Source organism: Somniosus microcephalus, chromosome 24, assembly GCF_052327205.1.
Source record: "Somniosus microcephalus isolate GS21.2 chromosome 24, FLI_Smic_1.0, whole genome shotgun sequence".
In the NCBI taxonomy this organism is placed as follows: Eukaryota; Metazoa; Chordata; class Chondrichthyes; order Squaliformes; family Somniosidae; genus Somniosus; species Somniosus microcephalus.
The window spans coordinates 2839771-2861349 of record NC_141010.1 but is presented as its reverse complement, the minus strand read 5'-3'; the positions used below and the strand labels follow the sequence as shown (position 1 = coordinate 2861349).

The 21579-nt window shown below is 51.2% G+C and overlaps 1 protein-coding gene across 4 annotated transcripts in view; it reads left to right on the top strand.

Annotated features, from left to right (window-relative positions):
• The window catches only part of LOC147100957 (growth factor receptor-bound protein 7-like), a 263485-nt gene that overhangs the window by 10817 nt on the left and 231089 nt on the right, over nt 1–21579 (top strand). For all 4 annotated transcript variants that reach the window (XM_085966067.1, XM_085966069.1, XM_085966065.1 and 1 more), the window contains exon 2: nt 7303–7396. In XM_085966067.1, the coding sequence (XP_085822193.1) occupies nt 7303–7396 (94 nt within the window). The remainder of the gene's footprint in view (nt 1–7302; nt 7397–21579) is intronic.

Here is a 21579-nt window from a genome sequence, read left to right as displayed (position 1 = left end):
ACCCTTTCATTAGAAGTACACAGGGAAGTCAGGTAGAGATGTGAAATAAATTACCTAGGATGGTTACTGAGGCGGATGAACAATGGATAATTAAGTATGTTTCTGGAGAGGATTGAGAGATTTGGGGAGAAGGTGGGTAGGTGGGGTTGAGGGATTTGGGGAGAAGGTGGGTAGGTGGAGTTGAGGGATATGGAGAGAAGATGGGTAGGTGGGGTTGAGGGATTTGGGGAGAAGGTGGGTAGGTGGGGTTGAGGGATATGGGGAGAAGGTGGGTAGGTGGGGCTGAGGGATTTGGGGAGAAGGTGGGTAGGTGGGACTGAGAGATTTGGGGAGAAGGTGGGTAGGTGGGACTGAGAGATTTGGGGAGAAGGTGGGTAGGTGGGATTGGGAGATTTGGGGAGAAGGTGGGTAGGTGGGGCTGAGGGATTTGGGGAGAAGGTGGGTAGGTGGGATTGGGAGATTTGGGGAGAAGGTGGGTAGGTGGGGCTGAGGGATTTGGGGAGAAGGTGGGTAGGTGGGACTGAGGGATTTGGGGAGAAGGTGGGTAGGTGGGACTGAGAGATTTGGGGAGAAGGTGGGTAGGTGGGGCTGAGGGATTTGGGGAGAAGGTGGGTAGGTGGGGTTGAGGGATTTGGGGAGAAGGTGGGTAGGTGGGACTGAGATTTGGGGAGAAGGTGGGTAGGTGGGACTGAGGGATTTGGGGAGAAGGTGGGTAGGTGGGATTGGGAGATTTGGGGAGAAGGTGGGTAGGTGGGATTGGGAGATTTGGGGAGAAGGTGGGTAGGTGGGACTGAGAGATTTGGGGAGAAGATGGGTAGGTGGGGTTGAGGGATTTGGGGAGAAGGTGGGTAGGTGGGACTGAGAGATTTGGGGAGAAGGTGGGTAGGTGGGGCTGAGGGATTTGGGGAGAAGGTGGGTAGGTGGGATTGGGAGATTTGGGGAGAAGGTGGGTAGGTGGGATTGGGAGATTTGGGGAGAAGGTGGGTAGGTGGGACTGAGAGATTTGGGGAGAAGGTGGGTAGGTGGGATTGGGAGATTTGGGGAGAAGGTGGGTAGGTGCGGCTGAGGGATTTGGGGAGAAGGTGGGTAGGTGGGATTGGGAGATTTGGGGAGAAGGTGGGTCGGTGGGGCTGAGGGATTTGGGGAGAAGGTGGGTAGGTGGGATTGGGAGATTTGGGGAGAAGGTGGGTAGGTGGGATTGGGAGATTTGGGGAGAAGGTGGGTAGGTGGGACTGAGAGATTTGGGGAGAAGATGGGTAGGTGGGGTTGAGGGATTTGGGGAGAAGGTGGGTAGGTGGGACTGAGAGATTTGGGGAGAAGGTGGGTAGGTGGGACTGAGATTAGGGGAGAAGGTGGGTTAAGATCAGTTAATAATGGGCTGGGATGTTGGGCCCAATGAACTATTTCTGTTCTTAAAGATTCTTGTGCCTTTAAGTGGTCATCCCATTATCCAAGACCGATTTAAACATTTTTGGCTGATCAAACTGGGAGCAATAATTGCACCTGCTCAACATGTCTTAGTAACAGTATTTTCTTACAAAAGTTAAGGCAATTTTAATGCCCGTGACCATTTTGGATAAAAGCACTTAGATCCAGAGAGGTTTTGGCTCTTCAACATGTTTCAAATGTGCAATGACACATTTGGCTTTTGGACAGTAAATTACAGTTAGAGAGTCACACAAGGTCCTAATCTTGAAAACAGAGAGTAATTAGAAGCAGGCCGTGCCGTGTGCTACAGAGTGACGTGGCTGTGTGCAGTGACGGGGGTGTGTGCCGTGACGTGGCTGTGTGCAGTGATGGGGGTGTGTGCAGTGACGTGGCTGTGTGCAGTGATGGGGGTGTGTGCAGTGACGGGGCTGTGTGCAGTGATGGGGGTGTGTGCAGTGACGGGGCTGTGTGCAGTGGCGGGGGGGTGTGCAGTGACGGGGCTGTGTGCAGTGACGGGGGTGTGTGCAGTGACATGGCTGTGTGCAGTGACGGGGGGGTGTGCAGTGACGTGGCTGTGTGCAGTGACGGGGGTATGTGATCCAGCTCCCCTGCACCACACTGACAACTTACCAAAAGCTCAGCTCATAAGAACATAAGAAATAAGAGCAGGAGTCGGCCATTTGGCCCCTCGAGCCTGCTCCACCATTCAATAAGATCATGGCTCATCTTCTACCTCATCTCCACTTTCCTGCACTGTCCCCATATCCCTTGATTCCCTTAATATTCAAAAATCTATCGATCTCTGTCTTGAATATACTCAACGACTGAGACTCCACAGCCCTCTGGGGTAGAGGATTCCAAAGATTCATCACCCTCTGAGTGAAGAAATTCCTCCTCATCTCAGTTCTAAATGGCCGACCCCTTATTCTGAGACTGTGACCCTGGTTCTAGACTCTCCAGCCAAGGGGGAAACATCCTCCCTGCATCTACCCTGTCAAGTCCTGTAAGAATTTTGTACGTTTCAATGAGATCACCTCTCATTCTTCTAAACTCTAGAGAATATAGGCCCAGTCTACTCAATCTCTCCTCATAGGACAATCCCCCCATCCCAGGAACCAGTCTGGTGAACCTTCGTTGCACTCCCTCTATGGCAAGTATATCCTTCCTTAGGTAAGGAGACCAAAACTGTACACAATACTCCAGGTGTGGTCTCGCCAGGGTCCTATATAATTGCAGTAAGACGTCTTTACTCTTATACTCCAATCCTCTTGTAATAAAGGGCAACATACCAAAGGGAACCTGACTATTGCTACAAGGACTAAGGCTCATCGCACGGGAGCCTCAGTTACAGCTCCAACGGATTTTGCTCACTTTAAGTTCAATTTGGAAGCAGGAAATTGAGTGAAAAAACCCAGGGATTAGGTTAAAATTCATACGATCATACAGCACGGAAGGGGGCCATTCGGCCCATCATGCCCATGCTGGCTCTCCAAAAGAGCCACCAACCAGTCCCACTCCCCTGCTCCCTCCCCAGAACCCTGCAAACTTTGACTTTTCAAGTATTTATCTAATTCCCTTTTGAATGTTACTACTGAATTTTTTTTACTGTTTCTCCTAACAAATCAGCCATGTTCATATTGAATGGCGGAACAGGCTCAAGGGGCTGAATGGCCTCCTCCTGTTCCTATGTTCCTTATTTGCACTATCAAAATCCATCATAATTTTAAACACTCTATTAAATCTCCCCTTAAACTTCTAGATGCAGTCTCTAATTCAGGCTGGATAGGCTCCACAGTTGGCACTGCCATTCAGTTCCTCATCCTACTAATGATATTCCTGGATCAGGGATCTCTGTGGTGCAGAGGAGAATGTTTTATACATTTTTTGCATTTTTCCTAGCACCTCCAGGCCAGGAAGCAATGACAGGTGCAGATAAACTCTACAATCTCAGAAACGTGGCCCCTACAGCACCAGAGAGGATACTTCCCTTCCCACACCAGTCGGCCCCATGACCTCTCCCAATGATGTTGCCAATTAGTTTTGAATAATGTGGATAGTTTAATGCTGGAGGCCAGCACGCACTGGGAGCTGGGTTGAGAGTCGAGGGATAGCCAAACATTCATAGGACATTGTGCTCCCTGTGTTGCTGACTGAAGGAAATGTCATTTGTGGAAATGCACCAGTCAGGATTGAGTAGCAATGATGGTCAACCTTCTGCATCTCATGTGAGTGCCTATTGTACTCAGGGAGAAATAATGGGTGGGTAGAGTCCGTGATAGGGGAGAGTGTACATGGGCTGTGGGAGGAGATTAAATGAGAGGGTAGAGTCCATGATAGGGGAGAGTGTACATGGGCTGTGGGAGGAGATTCAATGGGTGGTAGAGTCCATGATAGGGGAGAGTGTACATGGGCTGTGGGAGGAGATTCAATGGGTGAGTAGAGTCTGTGATAGGGGAGAGAGTCCATGGGCTGTGGGAGGAGATTCAATGGGTGGGTAGAGTCCATGATAGGGGAGAGTGTACATGGGCTGTGGGAGGAGATTCAATGGGTGGTAGAGTCCATGATAGGGGAGAGTGTACATGGGCTGTGGGAGGAGATTCAATGGGTGAGTAGAGTTCATGATAGGGGAGAGTGTACATGGGCTGTGGGAGGAGATTAAATGGGTGGGTAGAGTCCGTGATAGGGGAGAGTGTCCACGGGCTGTGGGAGGAGATTCAATGGGTGGGTAGAGTCTGTGATAGGGGAGAGTGTCCACGGGCTGTGGGAGGAGATTCAATGGGTGGGTAGAGTCCGTGATAGGGGAGAGTGTCCATGGGCTGTAGGAGGAGATTCAATGGGTGGGTAGAGTCTGTGATAGGGGAGAGTGTCCACGGGCTGTGGGAGGAGATTCAATGGGTGGGTAGAGTCTGTGATAGGGGAGAGAGTCCACGGGCTGTGGGAGGAGATTCAATGGGTGGGTAGAGTCTGTGATAGGGGAGAGTGTACATGGGCTGTGGGAGGAGATTCAATGGGTGGGTAGAGTCCGTGATAGGGGCGAGTGTACATGGGCTGTGGGAGGAGATTCAATGGGTGGGTAGAGTCCGTGATAGGGGAGAGTGTACATGGGCTGTGGGAGGAGATTAAATGGGTGGGTAGAGTCTGTGATAGGGGAGAGTGCCCACGGGCTGTGGGAGGAGATTCAATGGGTGAATAGAGTCTGTGATAGGGGAGAGTGTACATGGGCTGTGGGAGGAGATTCAATGGGTGAATAGAGTCTGTGATAGGGGAGAGTGTACATGGGCTGTGGGAGGAGATTCAATGGGTGAATAGAGTCTGTGATAGGGGAGAGTGTACATGGGCTGTGGGAGGAGATTCAATGGGTGGGTAGAGTCTGTGATAGGGGAGAGTGTACATGGGCTGTGGGAGGAGATTAAATGGGTGGGTAGAGTCTGTGATAGGGGAGAGTGTACATGGGCTGTGGGAGGAGATTCAATGGGTGAGTAGAGTTCATGATAGGGGAGAGTGTCCATGGGCTGTGGGAGGAGATTCAATGGGTGAGTAGAGTCTGTGATAGGGGAGAGTGTACATGGGCTGTGGGAGGAGATTCAATGGGTGAATAGAGTCTGTGATAGGGGAGAGTGTACATGGGCTGTGGGAGGAGATTCAATGGGTGAATAGAGTCTGTGATAGGGGAGAGTGTACATGGGCTGTGGGAGGAGATTCAATGGGTGGGTAGAGTCTGTGATAGGGGAGAGTGTACATGGGCTGTGGGAGGAGATTAAATGGGTGGGTAGAGTCTGTGATAGGGGAGAGTGTACATGGGCTGTGGGAGAAGATTCAATGGGTGAGTAGAGTTCATGATAGGGGAGAGTGTACATGGGCTGTGGGAGGAGATTCAATGGGTGAGTAGAGTCTGTGATAGGGGCGAGTGTACATGGGCTGTGGGAGGAGATTCAATGGGTGAGTAGAGTCCATGATAGGGGAGAGTGTACATGGGCTGTGGGAGGAGATTAAATGGGTGAGTAGAGTTCATGATAGGGGAGAGTGTACATGGGCTGTGGGAGGAGATTCAATGGGTGGGTAGAGTCTGTGATAGGGGAGAGTGTACATGGGCTGTGGGAGGAGATTCAATGGGTGGGTAGAGTCTGTGATAGGGGAGAGTGTACATGGGCTGTGGGAGGAGATTCAATGGGTGGGTAGAGTCTGTGATAGGGGAGAGTGTACATGGGCTGTGGGAGGAGATTCAATGGGTGAGTAGAGTTCATGATAGGGGAGAGTGTACATGGGCTGTGGGAGGAGATTCAATGGGTGAGTAGAGTCTGTGATAGGGGAGAGTGTACATGGGCTGTGGGAGGAGATTCAATGGGTGAGTAGAGTCTGTGATAGGGGAGAGTGTACATGGGCTGTGGGAGGAGATTCAATGGGTGAGTAGAGTCCATGATAGGGGAGAGTGTACATGGGCTGTGGGAGGAGATTAAATGGGTGAATAGAGTCTGTGATAGGGGAGAGTGTACACGGGCTGTGGGAGGAGATTCAATGGGTGAGTAGAGTCTGTGATAGGGGAGAGTGTCCACGGGCTGTGGGAGGAGATTCAATGGGTGGGTAGAGTCTGTGATAGGGGAGAGTGTCCACGGGCTGTGGGAGGAGATTCAATGGGTGGGTAGAGTCTGTGATAGGGGAGAGTGTCCATGGGCTGTGGGAGGAGATTCAATGGGTGGTTACAGTCCATGATAGGGGAGAGTGTACATGGGCTGTGGGAGGAGATTCAATGGGTGAATAGAGTCCGTGATAGGGGAGAGTGTACATGGGCTGTGGGAGGAGATTCAATGGGTGGTTACAGTCCATGATAGGGGAGAGTGTCCATGGGCTGTGGGAGGAGATTAAATGGGTGGTTACAGTTCATGATAGGGGAGAGTGTACATGGGCTGTGGGAGGAGATTCAATGGGTGGTTACAGTCCATGATAGGGGAGAGTGTCCATGGGCTGTGGAATGTGTGGGATTAATGGGCTACCCAAACTATTCTCAATCAATGCTTTCTGATGAAATATTTGCAAACTCATTTCATCTAAGATTCTTCATGACATGAGAGAGCAGTGACTTTCACCTCCCCAGCCGGGGCTGGGTCCAATCCCAGGTTCCACAGACAGACACTATCCTTTTGTCCAGGAATTAATTTAATCTCCAGTTCTGACGAAGGGTCATCGACCTGAAACGTTAACTCTGTTTCTCTCTCCACAGATGCTGCCTGACCTGCTGAGTGTTTCCAGCATTTTCTGTTTATATTTAATATAATCTCCTACTTCTGTTGAATTCTGTTTGGCTCAGATGATGTTCACTGACTTCGTGGAGTGACACACCTGGTTTAAGTGAAATGTTGTCTTCCTTGGGTCCGTCCGTTCATCGATACTGTGATCTCTCTTCTCTGAACTCTCCTCTCTTCCTCCCAAACTCATAAAGCATCAATCTACAGTCCTCCTCTTCGCTGTGCAGGATTCCATACCCATCACCCCATCTCCTACTCAAGTCAATCTTTCCCAGGATCTCGAAATTGTGGAACTCTTTACCTCTCACAGTTTTCCCTCACTCCTACAATCTACGGGTTTGTAAAATCCACGCTTGCCGTTGCTACTTGCTGATTGGACCTCGGCCTTTCACCCAGGTTTTCAATAAGACGAAAGATCAGATCGGTTGCGTCAAGTCACCGAGAAATATCCCTGGGCTACACCAACAAGTCACTTGCTGGAAACGCTTAAACTCACCCGCCAGGAAAAGCCCAAGTGTTTGCCATCATGACTACAGGCCGACAATGTACTCCCCGTTATATTTATCATCATTGTTCCAAAAAAAACCTGCAAGCGTTCCCGCGACTTTAATTTAGTATCTCTTGATTGCAGGAGAATGTGGAGAGGAGGCCGATCTGCCGGTTGCGGGAGTGGATCAGGGGTCAGCCTCAGGTATTGTCCAGCGATGCCACAACCAAGCGGCAAGGTAGGACATCCTGAGCTGCAGCGATAACATAAAGACAGACTTGCATTTCTATAGCGCCTTTCACGACCACCGGACGCCCAAAGCGCTTTACAGCCAATTAAGAACTTTTTTGAAGTGCAGTCACTGTTGTAATGTAGGAAACACGTGATCCAATTTTCACACAGCAAGCTCCCACAAACAGCAATGTGATAATGACCAGATCATTTGTTTTCGTTATGCAGATTGAGGGATAAATATTGGTCCCTGGACACCGCGGAGAACTCCCCTGCTCTACTTCGACATAGTGGCATAAGATCTTTTACATCCACCTGAGAGAGCAGACAGGGCCTCGGTTTAACGTCTCATCTGAAAGACGGCATGTCCGACAGTGCAGCGCTCCCTCAGTACTGCCCCTCTGACAGTGCAGCGCTCCCTCAGTACTGCACCTCCGACAGTGCAGCGCTCCCTCAGTACTGACCCTCCGATACAGCGGCGCTCCCTCAGTACTGGCCTTCCGACAGTGCGGCACTCCCTCAGTACTGCCCCTCCGACAGTACAGCGCTCCCTCAGTACTGCCCCTCCAACAATGCTGCACTCCCTCAGTACTGACCCTCCGATAGAGCGGCGCTCCCTCAGTACTGGCCTTCCAACAGTGTGGCACTCCCTCAGTACTGCCCCTCCGACAGTGCGCCGCTCACCCAGTACTGCCCCTCCGACAGTGCAGTGCTCCCTCAGTACTGCCCCTCCAACAGTGCCACGCTCCCTCAGTACTGCCCCTCAGACAGTGCAGCGCTCCCTCAGTACTGCCCCTCCGACAGTGCGGCGCTCCCTCAGTACTGCCCCTCCGACAGTGCGGCGCTCCCTCAGTACTGCCCCCTGACAGTGCAGCGCTCCCTCAGTACTGCCCCTCCGACAGTGCCGCGCTCCCTCAGTACTGCCGCTCCGGCAGTGCAGCACTCCCTCAGTACTGCCCTTCCGACAGCACCGCGCTCCCTCAGTACTGGCCCTCCGACAGTGCAGCACTCCCTCAGTACTGCCCCTCTGACAGTGCAGCACTCCCTCAGTACTGCCCCTCCGACAGTGCCGCGTTCCCTCAGTACTGCCCCTCCGACAGTGCGGCGCTCCCTCAGTACTGCCCCTCCGACAGTGCGGTGCTCCCTCAGTACTGCCCCCTGACATGGCAGCGCTCCCTCAGTACTGCCCCTCCGACAGTGCGGCGCTCCCTCAGTACTGCCCCTCCGACAGTGCGGCGCTCCCTCAGTACTGCCCCCCCGACATGGCAGCGCTCCCTCAGTACTGCCCCTCCGACAGTGCCGTGCTCCCTCAGTACTGCCCCTCCGACAGTGCCACGCTCCCTCAGTACTGCCCCCCGACATGGCAGCGCTCCCTCAGTACTGCCCCTCCGACAGTGCCGTGCTCCCTCAGTACTGCCCCTCCGGCAGTGCAGCGCTCCCTCAGTACTGCCCTTCCGACAGCACCGCGCTCCCTCAGTACTGCCCCTCCGACAGTGCAGCACTCCCTCAGTACTGCCCCTCCGACATTGCCGCGCTCCCTCAGTACTGCCCCTCCGACAGCGCCGCGCTCCCTCAGTACTGCCTCTCCGACAGTGCGGCGCTCCCTCAGTACTGCCCTTCCGACAGCACCGCGCTCCCTCAGCACTGCCCCTCTGACAGTGCAGCACTCCCTCAGTACTGCCCTTCCGACAGCGCTGCGCTCCCTCAGTACTGCCACTCCGACAGTGCGGCGCTCCCTCAGTACTGCCCCTCCGACAGTGCCACGCTCCCTCAGTACTGACCCCCGACAGTGCAGCGCTCCATCAGTACTGCCCCTCCGGCAGTGCAGCGCTCCCTCAGTACTGCCCTTCTGACAGCACCGCGCTCCCTCAGTACTGACCCCCGACAGTGCAGCGCTCCATCAGTACTGCCCCTCCGGCAGTGCAGCGCTCCCTCAGTACTGCCCTTCCGACAGCGCTGCGCTCCCTCAGTACTGCCACTCCGACAGTGCGGCGCTCCCTCAGTACTGCCCCTCCGACAGTGCCACGCTCCCTCAGTACTGACCCCCGACAGTGCAGCGCTCCCTCAGTACTGCCCCTCCGGCAGTGCAGCGCTCCCTCAGTACTGCCCCTCCGACAGTGCAGCACTCCCTCAGTACTGCCCCTCCGACATTGCAGCACTCTCTCAGTACTGCCCCTCCTGCAGTGCTGCACACCCTCAGTACTGCACTGGAGTGTCAGCCTAGACTTTTTTGCTCAAGTGTCTGGAGTGGGACTTAAACCCGCGACCTTCTGACTCAGAGGCGAGAGGTCTGGTCAGAGGCCCCAGGGTCACACGATGAAAGAAACCGTTTCTGCTGCCAGTTTGGAGACGCGATTTACAGTGTTCAGTGACTTGGGATAAGTATTTAACGCAGGGGTGACTGAGGTGAAACGCACACTCAGACTGACAGTAAGGCGTACAGAAGGTGAATGTACCAGGACCTAAATTGGCTTCATCTGTGGAAAGTTACAGAATCAGGCTGGAAATAATGTGGAGCAAGAGTGCAACTTGAGCCGTCTGTACCACATGAATAGAACTCCCTCCCGGGTATCTGTGATTCTATATATAAACCCCCCGAACCCCTCGATTAGATCCCAGCCTGTAACTCACTCCCGGGTATCTGTGATTCTATATATAAACCCCCCGAACCCCTCGATTAGATCCCAGCCTGTAACTCACTCCCGGGTATCTGTGATTCTCTATATAAACCCCCCGAACCCCTCGATTAGATTCCAGCCTGTAACTCACTCCCGGGTATCTGTGATTCTATATATAAACCCCCCGAACCCCTCGATTAGATCCCAGTCTGTAACTCACTCCCGGGTATCTGTGATTCTATATACAAACACCCCGAACCCCTCGATTAGATTCCAGCCTGTAACTCACTCCCGGGTATCTGTGATTCTATATATAAACCCCCCGAACCCCTCGATTAGATCCCAGCCTGTAACTCACTCCCGGGTATCTGCGATTCTATATATAAACCCCCCGAACCCCTCGATTAGATCCTGTAACTCCCGTGTGTTAGATCCGTGTATCTTCATGTTGTGTGTCCTTCAATAATTAGACAAGAGACTGCAGGGAACAATCAACAGGTGTTTACTGGATGAGGGTTACTCTAAAACTAATTGTACAGATCCCTACTCAGGGTTTATATACAGGTGTGGTCACTGCCGGTACTACAGTATACAGGAGCTGTAAAAAGTAGTTCTCCCCTTAAAGGTACATACACTACAATTCCTCCCCTTTTAGATTAACAGTACCATAACATTCATTTAACAATTAAATATCAACTAATTACAATTAACACTTTTAACATGCAACATTAACTGAAAATAGTCTATTTATAAATTCAGTCTTTGGGGAGGCTTCCTGATCCTTTCTGGATAGCGCCTTTCCTGAGTGTCTTGCTCTTGGTGGGGAGGCGATTCTGGCCCCCTGTCGTCGGTTGGTTCATTAGCTTCCGATGCTACTGTTTCTGGGGTAGATGCGACCTGTACGTCGGGTTCATCACCAGGTACACGAGACATGGGGTTGACTCGTTCCTGTGACTCTAGGGTCTGGTCAACATGGCGTCTCACAATGTTCTCCCCAACATCCACTGTGTACATTAGTGGCCCCTGCCGTGTGCATATCGTTCCTGGTTGCCATTTCTCTGTTTGGTAGTCGCGGGCCAAGACTGGTTGCCCTACATTGAAGCTCCTTGTCGGCTTCTCATTGATGTGCTGGAATTGCTTATTCTCAACATCTCTTCGTACATTTGGTCTGAGCAAATCCAGACAAGATCTCAACCTTCGGTTAAAGAACATCATGGCCGGGGTCTGGTTGGTGGCTGCATGTGTCGCATTTCTGTAGGCTAACAGGAAATTGTCCACCTTATGCTGCAGTGGAATGTCGTCATCGCACATGGCCCTTACTGCTTTCTTAAAGGTTTGTACGAACCTCTCAGCCAATCCATTTGTGGCTGGATGATACGGGGCGGATGTGTAATGCCTTACCCCATTCCTTTTCATAAATCTTCAAAACTCTTCGGACACAAACTGTGGTCCGTTATCAGAGCAAATCTGCTCTGGCAAGCCGTTCCTGGCAAATATGGTCCGTAGGACTGCAATAGTTTTCTCCGTGGTGGTGGAGGACATTTTGATCACCTCAGGCCATTTCGAGTGCGCATCCACGGCTATTAAAAACATTGAGTCCATGAATGGACCAGCAAAATCAATATGCACCCGTTGCCATGGAGATGAGGGCCACTCCCATGGGTGTAGAGGGGCATGTGGTGGTGCATTTTGGACCTTCTGGCATCCTGAGCAGCTCTTTGTCAGATCTTCGATTTGCTGATTGATCCCCGGCCACCACACATAAGCCCTAGCAAGGCTTTTCATTTTCACCCCTCCCAGATGGCCTTCGTGAAGCTCATTGAGCACTCTCTCCCTTAACTTGGGTGGAATTACCACTCGTGATCCACACATCAAGGTCCCCTGGCATATTGACAGCTGTTCTCTTCTGGATGAGAATGCTGGCAACAGTGAGTCGCCATGTGTTGGCCATCCCTTCACTGTCAAGTCATATACCCGAGACAGTGTCGGGTCATTTCGGGTCTCCTTCTCTATACCAGCGTTAGTTACTGGCAAGCGTTCAATTATAGTCGAATAAAATATTTCGACAGGGTCCACTGCTGGTTCTTCCTCCGCAGTAGGCAGTGGCAGGCGTGATAGCCCATCAGCGTTTCCATGCTGTTTTGTGCCCTTATACTCGATTTCATATTGGTTCGCCCCTAGAAAAAGGGACCATCTTTGTAGCCGTTGCGCAGTCATCACCGGAATGCCCTTCTTTGGATTAAAGATGGAGACAAGTGGTTGGTGGTCAGTCAGCAAGGTGAACTTCTGCCCGTGCAGATAATGGTTGAACTTTTTCACTCCCCACACTAGGCTGAGGGCCTCCCTGTCAATCTGGGCGTAGTTACGCTCGGCTGAGGTTAGTGACCGAGACGCAAAGGCTACTGGCCTCTCCGAGCCGTCCGGGAATTTATGCGACAGCACCGCTCCAATGCCATAGGGTGATGCATCACACGCCAACCGAATTGGTAGTGCTGGGTTGAAATGAGCCAACACCTCTTTTGATGTGATCAATTCTTTGCACTTCTGGAAAGCTCGTTTACATTCGTCATTCCACTTCCATGGTACCCCCGTTTGCAGTAGGGTGTTCAGTGGGTGTAGTACTGTAGACAAATTCGGCAAGAACTTATGGTAGTAGTTCACCAGCCCGAGGAACGACCTCAGTTGTGACACATTTTCCAGTGCTGGAGCCTTGACTACTGCCTCAATCTTTTCAGGGGACTTATGTAACCCCTCTTCATCAATAACGTGGCCACAATACGAGATCTGCTTCTGGAAAAACTCGCATTTGTGGCGATTAGCTCGGAGCCCATATTCCTTCAATCTAGTGAGCACCTGCTCCAGGTTGGCGAGGTGATCACTGTCATTTTCGCCCGTGACCAGGATGTCGTCCAAATAACACTGGGTCCCTGGAATCCCTTGCAGGACTTGTTCCATTGCCCTTTGCCAAATAGCCGGAGCTGATGCTACCCCGAACACCAGCCGGTTGTATTGGTAGAGACCTTTATGAGTGTTGATCGTGAGGTACTGTTTCGAGGCTTCTTCTACCTCCATTTGCAGGTACGCCTGGGCCAGATCCATCTTAGTGAAGCGTTTCCCTCCAGATAGCGAGGCGAAAATATCTTCGATCCGCGGAAGCGGATATTGTACCGTGTGAAGGACTGGGTTCACTGTCACCTTAAAGTCCCCACAGATGCGAACCTTCTTTGGTTCCCCAGGCGTATTACTCAACGACCTCTTCATTACAGGAACGATGGGTGTAGCCCACTCGCTCCAGTCCACTTTGGACAGTACTCCTGAACGTTCCAAACCTTCCAGCTCTGCTTCGACCGCTGGGCGGATCGCATAAGTCAGCGGTCTGGCCTTAAAAAACTTTGGGCTTGCATTTTCCTCTATTTTGATCGTCGCTGTTATGCCTTTTAGTGTTCCGAGTCCCTCCTGGAACACTTCTTGTGCGTCAGTTAGCATTTTTGACAGTCGTCCAGGTGTGACGTCGTCATCCTTTTTGGCATCTGCAGTCAGTGCTTGTATGGAATACCAATCTAGCTGTATCTTCCGGATCCATTCACATCCTAGTAGTGGTGGTCCTCCATCTGGCAATACATATAGGTCCATTTTTGGTGTTTCCTTGCCGTTATATATAACGTTCACCCTTATTTTTCCTTTGGGGTAGACTTTTTGCCCTGTGTACGTCTTCAAGACAATCTCTGTATCTCTCAAGGGTATATGTGCGAATAGCCGCTTGTAGTCCCTTCGGTTTATGACTGTTAGGGCTGATCCTGTGTCCAATTCCATTTTCACTTGCACTCCGGCTATCTTGAGCGTGACCCAGATAGTTTGAAGAAGGGTCCAACCCGAAACGTCAACTCAAATTTCTCTCCACGGATGTTGCCTGACCTGCTGAGTTTTTCCAGCATTTTCTGTTGTTATTTCGGATTTCCAACATCTGCAGTATTTTGCTATCGTACTAGTTTGGTGATCCTCCGTTTTGATCACATTATGTAGTTTCAGACAACCCAGCTCCTTGCTTCCGGAGTCTGTATCACTTTTCTGTTCGTCTGAACTACTCTCCATCACCTTATGTACCTTCTTGTACTTCTCCTGTGGAGATTTCTTGCTGCTGGTTTTCTTTCCCGACCTGCAGACTCTTGCTATGTGTCCTACTTTTCCACTCTGTCTGCACACTTTGTCCTTGAACCAGCAATCATTATGGTCGTGTGTTGTTCTGCCACAGCGATAGCACTTCACTGTTCCGTATGACATTTCATTTGTGCCATATTCTTGCGGTCTCCATTGTATCTCTGCAGCGCCCCGTGCGGCTGCTTCGTGTGATACTGCCATGCTGAAAGCCTTGTCCAGCGTAAGATCCTTTTCTGATACAAGCCGTTTCTGGGTTCCTTCACTTTGAAGCCCACACACAAACTTGTCCCTTAAAGTATCTGCTAGTCCCGTTCCAAACTGGCAGTGTTTCGATAGCTTGCGCAGTTCCGTTAAATACTCAGCATTACTTTCATCTTTATGCTGGTTCCTTTTGTGAAACTTAAATCTTTCTGCTATCAGCAGCGGTGTGGGGTTTAAGTGGTCCTGTACGATTGACACTATGTTTTCAAAATCCTTTTCCACTGGCTTCTCTGGGGTTACTAGGTTTCGCAGTAAGCCATACGTTTTTGCACCCATGGAATTCAACAATACCAGCGCTTTCCTGTCATCTGGCACTTCATTCGCCTTGCACTACACGTCTATGCGTTCGACATATGTCGTCCAACCTTCGACTTCATTGTCGAACGCTGTGACACTGCCACTCTTCGGCATCCCTGGGTGTGGTTAGACTGGCTCAAAATGGCGTCTCCCGCGCTCTCTCTTCTCCGCTGTGGCTCAAAATGGCGTCTCCCGCGCTCTCCCTTCTTCTCCTCTGCGGCTCAAAATGGCGTCTCCTGCGCTCTCCCTTCTTCTCCGCTGCGGCTCAAAATGGCGTCTCCCGCACTTTCCTTTCTTCCCCGCTGACGCTGCTCGGCCCTTGAACGCCGGCTGCGCTCTGCGCGTTTTCCTGCACGCCTCTCTCTCTCGTTGACGCCGCTCGGTCCTGAACATCGGCTGCGCCCTGTGCGTTCTACCCTCTCTCTTCTCCCGTCGACGCCGCTCGGTCCTGAACACCAGCTGCGCCCTGTGCGCTCTACCCTCTCTCTTCTCCCGTCAATGCTGCTCGGCCTTTTTCTGTGCCGTCGGTTGGCTCTAGCCGCCGCTGTCCGGGAAGGGTCTGCGCTGTACCTGTTGCCAGCCCGTTTCGCTGGACCACCGTGACTGGAGAACCAAGCCCAGCTCTCAACAGCCTGCCCTGCGATGCTCAAGTCGCCGCTGGATGGTCGACGCCCGTGCTTCTGGACTCGGCCTTCTTCTTTCACTGTTCTCCAGGAGCGAATCCCTGGGAGGTGATGCAGAGTTGCAGGTAGGTTTGAATCTTCTCGTCGCCAATGTTAGATCCGTGTATCTTGATGTTGTGTGTCCTTCAATAATTAGACAGAGACTGCAGGGGAACAATCAACAGGTGTTTACTGGATGAGGGTTACTCTAAAACTATCTATACAGATCCCTACTCAGGGTTTATATACAGGTGTGGTCACTGCCGGTACTACAGTATACAGGAGCTGTAAAAAGTAGTTCTCCCCTTAAAGGTACATACACTACACCGGGTATCTGTGATTCTATATATAAACCTCTGAACCCCTCGATTAGATTCCAGCCTGTAACTCACTCCCGGGTATCTGTGATTCTATATATAAACCCCCCGAATCCCTCGATTAGATCCCAGCCTGTAACTCACTCCCGGGTATCTGTTATTCTATATATAAACCTCACCGAGCCCCTCGATTAGATTCCAGTCTGTAACTCACTCTCAGGTATCTGTTATTCTATATATAAACCCCCCTGAACCCCTTGATTAGATTCCAGCCTGTAACTCACTCACGGGTATCTGTTATTCAGTATATAAACCCCCCGAACCCCTCGATTAGATTCCAGCCTGTAACTCACTCACGGGTATCTGTTATTCAGTATATAAACCCCCCGAACCCCTCGATTAGATTCCAGCCTGTAACTCACTCCCGGGTATCTGTTGTTCTGTATATAAACCCTCTGAACTTTCCCCACATGTATTTCTGACAGGGCAGACTCGGTGCTGTGAGTTGGTGCACAAACCTCCAGTAGCAGGACCTGTGCTCAGTAAATATTGTCCAATATCGGGTACCAGCTCTGCTGGGCCTGGGGAGCGACAGTAAGTTAGTGCCATTGCTCTCCTTGTGGACGCTCAGTACAGCTCTTGAGATTGACCGTAGTTTGGCTCGGTACTAGTTTCCTTGCTCACAGGTGCAACACATAGGCCTAGAAATTCACTGGCCTTAGCGCCGCTTTTGAGGCGCTAGAGGGCCTAGCGGCGAAGTTATGGCCAGTTTTGAAATTGACAGGGGCCCTAAATCGGCATTAGGCCGGTAGCGCTGCGCCGGCACCGATGACGTCATCGGTGTGCGCAGCGTCCCGGTTGCCATGGTAACCCGCCCGAACTCGGAAATTGAGTTGCGGCCGCCTCGCCCGTGGCAGCCGCAAGCAACGTTCTGGCAGAGGTGCCTTACAGAACGTTGCGCCGGCGCATTAAAGGCCCCGCGGCGGCCGGCCGCTTTCCCGCCGCCCGCCTGGCCGCAGCTCCCTCCCCGGACTTCCCCCCCCCCCCCCCGGAACAGAAGCAAGCCCGGCACTTGTCCGAGGTGCCGGGCTCATTTTTAAAAAGATTATCGCGGGCCGCGGCCGGGTGCAGGCAGCTCCTCCTTAAGGGAAGGAGGAGGCCTGCACTTCCCGAACCTGCTGCACCGCAGCGGGCGCCGCAGCGCCGGAATAGCGCCGAAATTCAGCGCATAGCGCCAGTTTTCAGGCGCTAACAGCTTTCAGCAGCGCCGGCAGCCGTTTGGGCGCAGAAGTAGTGAATTTTTGGCCCGCCCAGCGCGACTTAGCTCCGGCACTAACTTCCGGCGCTAAAGCCGTCGCTGCGCCAAAACCCAATTTCTAGGCCATAGTGTTTAATTCCCCACAACCATTGTTTCTGTAAAGTGTAGTTAGTGTGCCAGCCTCCTGTGCCCTCAGCCTTGTGCGTGGACACCTCTGTGAGCATGGCACGTCATGCGGTCAGGAGCTGCTGTCAGTGGTGCAGCATCACCTTGTAATTCCTGCCCATTATTGGCTCTGATTTTCTCTAGGTTTCTGCTTCATTCAAAGGGGACCCACCAGAGACACAAAGTCCCCTCAACAACACGTGTGTAGTACATTACTGCTGAACAAGGTCTCTCAGATCTTCGCTGGGTAGCCACATTACCGTGGTAACGAAAGTTAATTAAGTGCTGACATTTCCACAGTGACTTGATATCCACTGTTCAAGTGGCTGATTCTGGAGATATGCAAACATTGACTAACAGGAAAGAGGCTCAGACGTGGACCCAGAGAGCTGGGGATTGATTTTGAGAAAGTTGTTCAATCGCTTTCAGACTGAGCTCCGAACTAAAAGCCCGTCAGAATGTGCTCAGGTGAGTTAAACCTAACTCACTCTGCTCAAAGGTGGGATTATGTTGGCCATGAGACTTTGTAATGGCAAGTTGCTATTGGTTCCCTCTAGAATTAACACAATGCAGCGCTGCGTAAAGTCATGCCTATCCTGGGACACAAACACCTCGATTTGACTTGATCTCAAGCACCTGCTTCTACTCTCCTTCAGCCGGTTACCAAAACCAAAACACAACCATCTCAACACAGAAACGCCAAGGATTCAATCCTATGGAAATATTATTTTAAAAACCTTAAAATAACAAATATTTTGGGGACCAATGCCTCACGGCCACTGGTTCAGTCCCACTGCCTGTAATTCCCAGTTGTAAGTGATTTGGTGATTACACTAAGCTCCCACACGGTGCTGGAACTGCTGTCCTGGGCAATGGTCATCTGCTGTCCAACTGTCCCCACAGTCTCCACCACGGCCCATATGTCGCCTCTATCCCCGTCTCCTCAACGTCAGACAATGAAGACCAGAAGCATCCAACAGAACGGCTGAAGGAGAGTAGATTCAGGTGATTGACATCAGGTCAGATTGAAGTGTTTGCATCCCAGGATAAGCCTGGCTTCACGCAGTTTGGCTTTGTGCTTAGTGAGAGCAACAAATTAGCTAATGAAAACAGAGAATGCTGGAAACTCACAACCTAGAAGGACAAGGGCAGCAGGCGCAGGGGAACACCACCACCTCCTGGTTCGCCTCCAAGTCACACACCATCCTGACTTGGAAATATATCGCCGATCCTTCATCGTCACTGGGTCAAAATCCTGGAACTCGCTCCCTAACAGCACTGTGGGAGTACCTTCACCCCATGGACTGCAGTGGTTCAAGAAGGTGGCTCACCACCACCTTCTCAAGGGCAACTAGGGACGGGCAATAAATGCCGGCCCTGCCAGCGACGCCCACATTCCAAGAACAAATTTTTTAAAATGCACAGCGTGTCTGTCAGAGTCTGAAAGAGAAACAGATGGGTTGGTGCTTAGGGCGAGAACTGGTCAGTCACACGTACACAACAGCAACCTAGCTTCTCTCTTTCACACCTAATGGACCTACTGCAGGTCCCAGTTAGTGCAGTTTGGTCTGTAGATTAAGAATTATTGGTGAAGATTTTAGTCAAAACAATTCACGATTCTGTGAATTTCATTCGTAGAAAACAAATCCGTGGAATTACTTTGCATTTCTACAAATGGTAGCGTGTTGGGTTCCTCTGCTGATTGCTTGTTGGTGGAGAGGTTTATCTGCCCTTATCTCATCTCCAGGACACCGAGCTTTCATTAAACCACAACACAGAACCCAATTGCAACAAGAATGCACAGCTGCACAGTGCTGGGTCTGGGGGACCAACGGGCACTGGGTGAGGAGCTCCGATATCCAATTACAGACAATCCTAGAAGTACTTAGAATGTACAGCACCGAAACAGGCCATTCGGCCCCTCTAGTCCATGCTGGTGTTTATGCTCCACACGAGCTCCTCCCACCCCTCTTCATCTCACCCTATCAGCATATCCTTCTATTCCTTTCCCCCTCATGTGTTTATCCAGCTTCCCCTTAAATGCATCTATATTATTCGCCTCAACCACTCCCTGTGGTAGCGAGTTCCACATTCTCACCCCTCTCTGGGTAAAGAAGTTTCTCCTGAATTCCCTATTGGGTTTATTAGTGACTGTCTTATATTGATGGCCTCTAGATGTGGTCTCCCCCACAAGTGGAAACATCTTCACTCCCTCTACCCTATCAAACCCCTTCATAATTTTAAAGACCTCTATCAGGTCACCTTTCAGCCTTCTCTTTTCTAGGGGACTGTAGAGGAGGCTGGTGCTGGCAGGCAGCCAGCAACAAAAATGGCCACGCGCCACCTCCCCTTTAACTAGCGCCGCCCCGGCCGCAGGTCGGCCCCCCTGACCCCGGCAGACATAACGTCTGGCGGTAAATCGGGAGACGCTGCCCAATATTACAGCCGGGGCACGAGCGGGGCGTTGCGCACGGCGATGACGTCATCGCCGGCGGCACTAACAGTTGGCACCGCCACTAACCACCCGCTGAATTTCGCGGGAGGCATTAGCGGTGCCGCGTCCAGGCGCTAGTTGATTTGCGTCCCGTTAGCGCCCTCTTCGGGCACTAACGGAAGGCACAAATCAACCGAATTTAGCCCCCAAAGAGTCTGCAAAGGAATATAGACTGAGTGAGTGGGCAGTAAGGTGGCAGATGGAGCACAGGAAACTTTCGATTAACCGGCCCTAAATAACCGGAACGCTGTATCCACCGGCAAAATTCAGGAGTAGGTTCAGGTAACTTTTTTTATTTTTATTACTTTTTTTACTCCATTTGTTGCTGTGCAAGGATGTAGCTGAAGCTGTTGCTAAGCTACAGAGACGCTTGCAACTTGTGCCGATTGTTTTGAAGCTGCACAGGGTTTGTTGCTTTATACGGAGCTCTGAGCTCCGTATCTTTTACTATAGCGTTCGGTTATCCGGAATTGTTGATGAACCGGCACCACGTCGGTCCCGTCCGTGCCGGATACCAGAAAGTTTCCTGTAATTCTATGAACGCAGAGTTTGAAGAGGGTTTTAGGAGGTTACAGAGGGAGGGACAAGGCTATGGAGGGTTTTGAACCTGAGGATGAGAATTTTTCTGTCAAGGCATTGCTGGACTGGGAGCCAATGTAAGTCAGCGGGCACAGGTGTGATGGAGGAATGGGAGTTGGTACAAGTTAAGACACAGGCAGCAGAGTTTTGGATCAGCTCAAGGTTATGGAGGGTGGAATATGGGAGGCCACAGAGTCTGCAAAGGGATATAGATAGGCTAAGTGAGTGGGCAGTAAGGTGGCAGATGGAGTGGAATGTGGGGAAATGTGAGGTTATTCACTTTGGTAGGAAGAATAGAAAAACAGAATATTTTTTAAATGGTGAGAAACTTTCAAATGTTGGTGTTCAGAGAGATTTGGGTGTCCTCGTGCAAGAAACACAGAAAGCTAGCCTGCAGGTACAGCAAGCAATAAGGAAGGCAAATGGCATGTTGGCCTTTATTGCAAGGGGGTTGGAGTATAAGAGTGAGGAAGTCTTGCTACAATTGTACAGGGCCTTGGTGAGATCACACCTGGAGTTCTGTGCACAGTTTTGGTCTCCTTATCTGAGGAAGGATATACTTGCCTTGGAGGCGGAGCAACGAAGGTTCACTAGATTGATTCCTGGGATGAGAGGGCTGTCCGATGAGGAGAGATTGTGTAGAATGGGCCGATACTCTCTGGAGTTTAGAAGAATCAGAGGTGATCTCATTGAAATATACAAGATTCTGAGGGGGATTGACAGGGTAGATGCTGAGAGGCTGTTCCCCCTGGCTGGAGTGTCTAGAATTAGGGGGCATAGTCTCAGGATAAGGGGTAGGTAATTTAAGACTGAGATGAGGAGGGATTTCTTCACTCAGAGGGTTGTGAATCTGTGGAATTCTCTGCCCCAGAGGGCTGTGAATGCTGAGTCGTTGAGTATATTCAAGGCTGAGATAGATAGATTTTTGGACTCTAGGGGAATCGAGGGATATGGAGATCGGGCGGGAAAGTGGAGTCGAGGTCGATGATCAGCCATTGAATGGCGGAGCAGGCTCGAGGGGCTGAATGGCCGACTCCTGCTCCTATTTCTATTTATTTCTTATGTTTCCTTGGTTGGAAGTGGATATCTGACAATGAATGATAATTGCCCTGGTTTATTCCCAGCTCGGTACTGTTTCTAGTCCACAGGTTTTTGAGTGGCAACTTGTGAAATAGAATTCACTAAATCTGGTAATCCGTAACATCGCTCAACTCCGCCTCTGCCTCAGCTCATCTGCTGAAACTCTCATCCATGCCTTTATTACCTCCAGACTTGACTATTCCAACACACTCCTGGCCGGCCTCCCAGCTTCCACTCTCTGTAAACTGAAGCTCATCCAAAACACAGCTACCCCGTGTCCTAACTGGCACCAAGACCCGCT